Genomic DNA, 9908 nt, shown 5'->3' with positions numbered 1-9908 from the left:
CAGCTCTGTTTTGTTGCCGTTTCGCTCCGACTCCCTGGCAAGAATCACCTGTTGCTGTTGCTGCTGCAGAGATTCGGAGCTTTTCGGAGATCGCACGCGGGATCAACTCTACGATCGGGATCGCCGCAGCACTCCAAGTCAGTTGATTACGAAACTTCAACGCAATTAGACGCGTTTTCTGGACCGAGCAGCAGGTCGTCGCGAGTTTATTTTCTGGAAGAGCGTTTTTGAGAGTTTGTTTGTCGGTTTTTTTTAGTTTTGTTTATTACCACTGGATGAAAGCAGAGTGAATCTGGACTACGAAGTTGTGAACTTTAATGACGGTTAATTGCGCGTTGAGAGTGGAACAAGTAGCGCGAGGTTGTTTAGCGTGATTGCGCGGGACTTGAAAGATCGATCGTTGATCGAGTGCGAAGGAAGCCAGGAATTTGATAATTGGATAAGTGATTTCCAAGGACTTAGCAATGAGTTCGACGTACATGCAGTACAACCCAGCGTCCATGATGTACGGTGGAGGTTTGGAGTCGTCGTACAATCATTACGGGATGGGGACCGGTGGTCAGTGTTACGGGTACGGAACGGACGGAGCCTCTTCGGATGGGTATCATAGTCCGGGGCCGGTGTTTAGCCCGGAATCGTACTATCCTGGAGAAAATTACGGATACAACGGACCAAACCCGGCAACCAACGGAGAACCTTACTACAGCTATACCAGCAACAACTTCAAGACCGCCAGCCCAACGATTCCAAAGTTGATCCCGTCTTCAGGAAGTTCAACCGCCAATTACCACTCAACCCGATACGGCCAGGATCAACCAACTCCGCTCAAAGCAACCAACTACGATCGGATCAGCTATAGTCCGTACAGCATCCCGACAAAACACAGTCCAGACTCCGCCACAACAACCCTTCAACAGCAACCACCGGCAACTTCCCCAACGCCGAGCACCTTCAGCAACGACAGCAGCATTAGCAGCAATCCGGATGGATCCACGGTTCCCCTCCAACCGGAGGTCGTCAAGAAGCGCCGATTGGCGGCAAATGCCCGCGAGCGAAGACGCATGAACAGCCTGAACGATGCGTTTGACCGGCTTCGTGACGTGGTTCCTTCGCTGGGTAGCGACCGGAAGCTGTCCAAATTCGAGACGCTTCAGATGGCACAGACCTACATTGCAGCGCTCAACGAGCTGCTGACCAGGAATTGATCGAGATCTTGGTGGCGTAGTAGGCTGTTCGTGATCGTCGCCAGGTTAACCTTGATAACTTAGGTTCACGAGTCAAATTCGTTAACGATTAGCAAATAAATCAGCCAGGCTACTGCGATGTCCTCGCAGTCTCCAAAATTGATGTAAATATTGATCACCTAAGTTGTAGACGTGTTACGTCGCACTCCGCTAGCAGACCAATTATTAGGTTTAATATAATTACCGTAGGTCGTCAGGCAAACACAAGTTTGAAATTATCTAGAAATAGCTTAAAACGCGATAAGTTCCTCGTGTAATTTTCGTCTAACCATCCCCGTCAAGAATACGAGACAAGGTCGACGAAACAATCACGACTTGGACCCGAACAAAACGTGCTTATGCTAACATGTAAATAATATTTTAATCGAGCTTTGGCCGCCCGTTTGTCCCGCGTGGCGGACCCTCGGCAGTTGGCTCCGAAGTGGCGATTATTGGCCAATTATCGAATTACCAAGGCTGCCGTGGGTCAACCTCCAAGATCTTCGGGTGGCGTCAAGAGCTCACGCGCGCTGCACAGGAAAAATGTGGACTGATTCGATTAGGGCTTTAAATTGTACGTACGATGGTGAAGAAAAGGGGGAAGAAGAAGCAGTTTAACGTTTTAGGTTAAATATTGGACGCGAACGAGAGAAGGAGAAGGTAAAATCAGAAGCACTAAGAGAAACAAGACTTGTACCTCGTAAATTATATCGTTTAAGGTGCGCACCCAGCCAGCCTGATGCATCATCATCGGCTGAGGTGCAGGAAAAAGGTGAAGAAAAAAAGATTGTGTTTATGTGTAAATATACGAAATATAGATAATTGTGCAATTGTAAGATTGTTGAGTGAAGGACGTACGAGCTCGTTCAGAGTGAGAGGTTAAAAATAAGTAAAAATAAAAGCATGTTGTTTGATAAATATAAACGCAGTTTGGTAATTTCTAGTGTTCAATTGATGACCTAACAATGATACATTCATCTTGCTAAAGGGGCCATCCATAAACCACGTGGACATTTTAGGGGTTAGGGTGAGGGATTGTGGGTAGTATGGATAATTGTTCACAAGGGGGAGGGGGAAGTTTCTTTGACAAGAAAAATAATTAAATACGTTCTTGCACCGCCTGTTCGATTTAGTGGAAAAGTAAATTTTTGAACTAAGTTTTGAAAGTCATTTGTAATTAAAAGATACCCAAGATGTTTTAATATGATGTTGCTGTTTCAAGATGAGGTTTTGAATTTCCCGGGAAATGGGATTTTTTTTAATCGTTGGAATTTCCGGGATCCTGGGAAATGTTTGAAGCATGTTTTCATTATTTTGTTATGTTTTTCATGTTTAAAATCATAGAATTAACTCAATACTATTGATTGGTGACAATCTTCACTTAAATCATAACAAGGACAGCAGTTTTTAGATAGCTATAAAAATGTAATTAATTACAATGGATTAAATAAGTCTCTTTTTTAAATAAATTTCAAGAGTTTTTTTTTTGAAAAGGCTATTGTGTAGGAACTTTTAAAACATGCAAAAATAGGCTTTAACAGCTGTATTATATTGTTACATTTGTCCACATGCCGGTTTTCTCTTTTTAAAAATATATAAAATTAAATTGAAAGCATTTAAAATTTTGTGGATTTATTTGCCAAATTAATGTTGATATATGCCTTTAAAATCTCCACAATTGCTAAGTACTCAAGTGTTCATCAATTTCCACAAATAAATCTGAATTTCCAGACCAAAATTTGTTTTTTCATCAATCTCGAGAATTCCCAGGACTAAACATGAAAAATCCCGGAATTCGGGAATTGCCGGTTTTGGAAAAAATCGTTTAAACCATTTGTTTAAAGTCGCGTTTTTGTTTTGAAAATCTAGATGTTTTGGTATCAACAAATCGGAAGTTTTATGCCTTTTCCAATTTCCCATAGGTTGACTTATGAATCGTGGACCGGTTTGAATGCCGGCTGATTTTCCGACCAAGTAATTCCGCGTTGGGACGAAATTTCAACGAAAAATAAATTCTATCGATACAAAGACTCTTCAAACGGTGCACAGTGGGCAAAAACGGGTAAAAAACGGATCTTTTGATGCCATCAGTTTCTGCCTATCAAAAGTATCATTTTTAATGTAAGAAATTACGAGGAATATTAGCGGCAAATGACGGAGAGTGGTCCATTTTACCCCATTTAGCCTTTTTCAGCGTGTTTTTCTTGAATATCTTCAACAGCCGTAGTTTGTCGCATTTCTAAAGTATCTTATTTTATCTAAAAAATCACGAGGAATCTATTGGTAACAAAATGAAATTGATAATATTGGATGTTTGGCCCTTTTAAAATGTTAGCTATGCAGTATCATGTCATGTTGACACAGAAATTTTGAAAATATATTTTTCTAGAAGATCGAAAAATTTTACGAATGTTTCATATTTTAACATTGAAAATCGGACCATTAGTTGCTGAGTTGCTGATTGAGACTTAAAAAACCTTTATCAAAAAATCTGTAAAGTACTTTTCGATTGCAAATTGATTTTTTTTTTTGCTTGAAATTTCGTCTTTTTGTCAAAAATCACTATTTTTTCAAAAAAATATAACTCGGCGGCAGATTTTTTGACCATTTTCTCCAATATCTCGATAATCATAAAAAAACGTATTTTTGGAAATTGAGTTTTGTGAAAAAAAGTTAGTTAAAATTTTGCAATTTTTTTTCCGTGTACCTATTTTTTCTCAACAGTCCTCAACAACACCTACAACTTTGACCAAGACACCAAATTTATCAGAAAATTCACTCAAAAGTTACAGTTGTTTGAATATTTACGTACCAAATTGTATGGAGACTTATATAGGTACACCAACGACATAAAATAGCTTTTTTGGTCATAGGGAAGTTTGAGCCACATCAAAAATTACAAAAAAAAAAAATGTTCGAAATCGCCCGAACTGCTCACATCTTTTTTCGAATGTTCAAAAATGAAAGGGGTCGTTTCGCCCCTCCGTCACGCGATATAAAAAAAACGGACCTCGAATTTGTGATCAGGGACAAAGTTTCACGCAAATCGGGTCGGGACAACTGCTGTGTGAGTTGGCGGAGAATGAAAGCACGTTATTTTAACAAAATTATATTTACACAAAAAATGGTTACACAAATCATTAATTTAATGCCATTTTTTTCGCATTCCTATACAATAAACGTAAATTATGCTCTAACCAAACACTCAAGTGAGGCAAAAATTATCCACATTTTTTCAATGATTACCGAGTTGACCTCACTTATCCAAAGCAGCTCTGGACTGCGTTTTTTCTTCTTAAACACAATTTACGTACATTTATTTATTTTGCTAGTGCAGACAGCGTCGTCCTCGCACCTCGCCTGGGTACCCCAATTTGGTTAGTAATTTAATTATTAGCCGAAGAACACGCTCACTCGCTCGATAATATAAATCGGGCTGTAGTAAGTAAGTACAAATAGCGTCCCTCGCGCGCCATAAATTAACGTAATTTTTGAGGGGTGAACTATTAGGATGCTCAGGTGAGATGGCTTGAAGAGGTGGGGGGAGGGCTCTACCTTCAGAGTTTGAAAGTTGGTTTTATCGTAGAGGTGGGGTAATTTTTAAACTATCGGAATTTTGGATTTTTTTTAAATGCAGCAATTGCATTCAGATATGACATTTTCAACGGAACAAAACAAAAAAAAAAGCAAACTTAATTAAGATAAAGTTTTTTTTTTTTAAACATCGACAATTGGCAAACTGTTCCAACCTCACTGGTTTAAAGATCGATCAATCGATGGGTTTGAACAAAGTGTGAACTTCTCTGTGCTGAGGGCATGACTTTTCAATTTGCCCTCCTCCCAACTCAGCATCTTCATTAGTTTCTTTTTGGGAAAATGGGGTAAATTTAAAAGTCTATGGGTTTTTTTTTAAATTCAACTCGATTGAATTTTTGAGTTTTTATTACAACATTTTGCGAATAATAAAATTTGAAGTTTCTTTTAGCTTCACAATTGAAAGAATCCAGATTTTGAAAAGAAAATTGAAAAGAATAATTCCAAAGTAACCCAATGCCCCTTCCCATGTATAACCACCGTAAGACTGGGAGTTTTGTGGGGTGATATCGGTTCGAAAAAAAGTAAAGCTCTGGTGGAGGTGCAGCTCATCGTGGGCAGAGGATCCCAACTTGCCGAAGATTAGCATCTTCATTGGCTTTATTATTGGGTGGTGTGGAGACCTTGCGTTGGCCTCGTCGATAAACTGTAGCCTAAGCAGTGTGTCTGGCCGGGCCCTGGACCCAGAGGTGGTTATTACGAGGTGGAGACCTAATTTTCGTGATTATTATGATTTTGGGATAGAGAGAATAGGGGAAATATGCCCATTTTAATCACTCTAAGCCGTTCGACCAATTCTCATCACTTTTGCCTTTTTCCGCTATGAAATCTTCATTTTCAGATGTATCAACAATTGAGAGTTGCTTGCTCACTTTTGTTTGAGCTATTTATAACTTTAAAACAGTCAAAAACACTTTATGAAAGCTGTAATTCAAGATCAAAGTGCTGATAGGCCGATAATAGAAATAGGCTGAGAAAGGGTATAGTTCCCCTACAATACCTCAACTCAATACACACACCTCCGTACAACGCAAAACGATAAGATTTACCTTTGCGCAGGCAGGAAGAGAGAGGGCGCTAGTTGGATTAGTTGGTGAGATTTTTTTGTGGAGAAGGAATCTGCACAAATTTTACGCCGAATTAGGGAATCGTGTGGATTTTAGTTTGCTAACGCCGGCGTACTGACGCAGAACGTGTGGAAGATTAGGCGTAGGTGATAATGGCGATATTTTATGGAGATGATCTACTAATATTTGTATACTTTTTTTGGAAGTAAACTAATGGATTGAACTACATAGAGATGGTATGTTTATCATTCTATAACAGCTTCAAAAGTTAAAGGCTCTACCCAGTGCAGCATTGTTGCAAAAAAAAACAACAGTTTTGTAATGTTTTGTACTGACTATATCCTATTATTTGGAAATCAATTTTGAAATTAATTTTGTCTTTATCGAACTTTCTTATAATAATTACATTTCTTTTACATGCTAAGTGGTATGGCTTAATGCTCTTCATCTTTGCTGTATTTTTCGTTTTATTATTAACTGTTCACATTCATTTATTTACTTCAAATTGTTTTACATTTTTGCATTGCATCAAATAAATTTGGGTAAAAAAGAAAAATTATTTTAACAACTAATCCTAACTTAAACTAAAATAAAAATTCTTTGAATTATTCAAAATTAATAGAACGAGTAAACTACGAACTGTTTTTCAAGATAAATCCTCCAAGCGTTCTTACATGTTCAGCACGAGATTTGAAACCACGCAGTGTTATTGTCATCTCGATGAAAATGTTCAGTAGTTCTTGTGGTGAAAACAGGTCACTACTGCCTTCACCCGTTGATGCTGGTTGGTTTTCCCTCGGTTGCTGACTGAAGCCTGGAGGAGTTGTATTCTCTGCAACTTTTTGCCGTTGATTCAACGACAATGGCTGCAGATTTGGAACCACTCGAACAGACCCCGCTCCTGGTGACGCCAAAGCAGGAAAATCCACGCCAGTGAATGCTGGTGGTGTTTTGCGACGATTTGGTTGGTGCCTCGTCGTCGCTTGCTGCCGAATTTTCACAAACTCAGCTCGTTTTGGGCAGCTTCGATTCTTGGTCGAATGGTCGCCACCACAATTGAAGCATTTGGCTTCGATGTTCTCGTTGATTGTGTTGCAAGCTTGAGTTTTGTGCTCACCTCCGCACGTTGCCCAACGACTCTTGATGAAACAGTTCCTTCCACCATGTCCAAACTGCAAACAGTTTGAACATTGTGTCACGTCACGGTGCACTGGACGATAACGTTCCCAAGTCACGATGATGTTGAAAATTGCCCGAACTGCTTTCAGCTCAGACGGCGTTGTCGATCCTTTCTCGAGATGAACCAGGTACAGTTGATCACGATACTTGATGTCCTTGTTGTGTCTCGTCATCTTGAAGACTTCCTATTATTTGGTTATTATGCCAAATCAAGTATTTCAAGCTAAACGCGTTTTAGGGTTTATCACCATAAGAATATTCAGGTTTTCACATTGGCCACCAAAACTTAACATTCTTTTAGTGCAATTCAAGGTTCAGAATACACCTAGTTGTCAGTGTCAGCCACTTGCGAACTGTCAGTGAGAGCCGCCTTCAATTTTTGTTACTGTTCTTATTTGGTTAGATCAGTATTGTATTTGAAGGAAAATAAATTTAAAAAAGTTTTCAAATTTGCAAATGTTTTTTCGGACTGAGAAAGTTCATTAAATACAAAATACGGCGGCGTAGTTTCCTCCGCTGTAGGGTGCGGATCCGGAAAAAAACAGAAGGATCGCCTTCGACAAGCAGGAAGCAGCAAACAAAATACTGGCCCCTCACGCCTGTGGAGCCACGAAGGAACAAGGCAAGGATGTATGTTTGGCTGAGCTGTATGGGATCTTCAAGAAGTTCAGCACCCAGTTGAAAAGCAGCAAACCCACTCAGATCAAGTAAAAGTGCTCGGTTTCATGTCCTGCAAGTATGGTGTGAAATTACTCTTGCTGTCATTAGTTAAAAAAAAATCATTATTTTTTATGTAACTTTCATGATTTCCGGTCCTACCTTCGTCTCGGCACCGAAGAGGACCTAATAAAAATAAGTTATGGATAAAAAAATTGGCTGAGAAAGTTGCATCACATGAGTCATGCACGATCTTGAGCACTATTTTGAAATGTGCTGCAAGAAAATTTGTATTGTCAAGAAGGGCAGATGACGACTGACTGGAAATTTAGATGGAAGAGAAATTATCTAAGATTATTAAGTTTGTTAGAGCAATTTTAAAATAAGCATTTGGTTCGAAAACTCTTTTAGTGCTGTTTAAACGTGAGTTCAAGTAAAATAATGCAACATGGATCGAGAGGTCTTCCTTTAGCAATGCAGCTCGGAAGGGGTGTACCCCATTTGGCATAATGGACATTTGGCATAACGGGTTTTCAAGATGGACGTTTGGCATAATGGACGTTTGGCATAATTGGTCCAAGACATCAGGGACGTTAGTGTGGTTCATGGCCCCTTGGAAATGCAAAAATGTCAGCTAGACCGTTGCATTGTTGATAAAATCATTGTTCTATGTCTACAGAAGCTCTCCTGAAATTTTCAGCCAATTTGGTTCAGGATTCATTGAAGCTCTTTAGCATTTAAGTTTGTATGCGATTTTCATAGAGAATCTTCACCTTTTTACATTTTCTGACCGCAAAAATCACCTACTGAACCAAAATGTTTGAAACCTTAAATATATATCAAAAATAATATGGGGAACAATTTTCTAGAACACCCCAAGTTGATCTAAGCCGAACTTACTTAGTTATAAGTGGATTAAGTGAAGGTGTCGATGTTGTATTTTCCAAAGGGCCTCTTTCGCCAAATTTTCACCTGATGGCTCACTTTGATCGATGGCAAATCGTTTGACAACTTGTTTGTTGTTGATGTCAGAAAAAATTGGAATGAGGTTTCCAACGTCTGTGGAACTTTTTAATTAGCTTTCCTCCGTCTTTTTCAGGTTCCAGCTGAATATGAGTTCTTGGCCAGCATTGTGCAACACTTGGACTAGACCGTGAAACACGACAGATTCAAGGATATTTGTTCAGCAGCTTAATTGGGCCTTCTGTTTAGTGAGGAAGGTGATGTGTATCGTCACAAGCTGAACCGATGATCGTGCTCCGGCGATGTTCGGGCCGCTAGAGGCCGCTTCCACACTTCCGTTTCCACCCACTGGGTGGGGGAAAAGCGGGGGGCCTGCGATCTACGCCACCGGAGCAGTATTTTTCTGCATTATTTTGTGCCGGATGTTATTAGGGACGGCCAGCAGGCGTTACTGACTTTGCATATTCCCTCCTTGTCAAAACGACAGACCAATCTTCTGCTGACCCGGGAATGTCGAAATGGGTGCCCCTTTACGATGGTGGTCAGCCGACTGACAATTTTAATCCTTAACGGCTATGAGCCGGAGAAGCGCCAACGACGGAGAGGTCATTATAAGACGTGGACAAATGGCGGGACGGGACTCATACTGGTTAGGCTGACCAATCCGGGCGCACGTACGCTAACAGAATCGCCTGGTCCCGCAGTTCCATGTGAAGTCTATTGGCTACCTGCACTATAAATGCGTAAACCGTCCACTTGGACCGCGCCTTTCAACATGAAGCCAAAAGGCTTCTTGTCAGATGGCAGTTTTATGTTCACATAACTTAGAAACATTTCCTTCCGTACGCGCTCCTTGGGCAACTTTGATGCTCTGCATCGCAGAGATTGACTAGATTTAAGATGTGTGATGTGAAGATGTGTGGGTCATCAAGATCCCAAGTACCATGAGCAGACGAGTCGTACAATTGTCCCTACCTTGACATCAACTCCCTCGATCGTAGATGGCCCGAAGACCGTTCATGACCAAGATGATGATCGCGATGTTATCCCTTATCAGTGGTCGTGATGGTCTCCCTTCGCTACCTCCTACGATCTTCCGTACTCGAGTTCGCGTATTGTTCTAATTGTTCTGAGCTGACCAGAGCGAAGCAGGGATATAGTCCTGCGATTCTGTTAGCGTACGTGGATTGGTCAGCCTAACCAGTATGAGTCCCGTCCCGCCATT

General features: G+C 40.5%; 1 protein-coding gene across 1 annotated transcript; it reads left to right on the top strand.

The window, feature by feature from the left end:
* Positions 1–328: 328 nt before the first annotated feature.
* Positions 329–1269, top strand: LOC6031944 (protein atonal). Its single transcript, XM_001842571.2, has one exon. The coding sequence runs from the start codon at positions 465–467 to the stop codon at positions 1203–1205; it is 741 nt and encodes a 246-aa protein (XP_001842623.2). The 5' UTR covers positions 329–464; the 3' UTR covers positions 1206–1269.
* Positions 1270–9908: the final 8639 nt, after the last annotated feature.

The sequence above is a fragment of the Culex quinquefasciatus genome, chromosome 2, assembly GCF_015732765.1.
Source record: "Culex quinquefasciatus strain JHB chromosome 2, VPISU_Cqui_1.0_pri_paternal, whole genome shotgun sequence".
Taxonomy (NCBI): domain Eukaryota; kingdom Metazoa; phylum Arthropoda; class Insecta; order Diptera; family Culicidae; genus Culex; species Culex quinquefasciatus.
The sequence above is the reverse complement of the archived record's forward strand: the minus strand, read 5'-3'. Positions and strand labels throughout refer to the sequence as shown.

Excerpts from the sequence above, each read along its gene's own strand:
- LOC6031944 (XM_001842571.2), top strand. The coding sequence starts at position 465 with ATGAGTTCGACGTACATGCAGTACAACCCAGCGTCCATGATGTACGGT.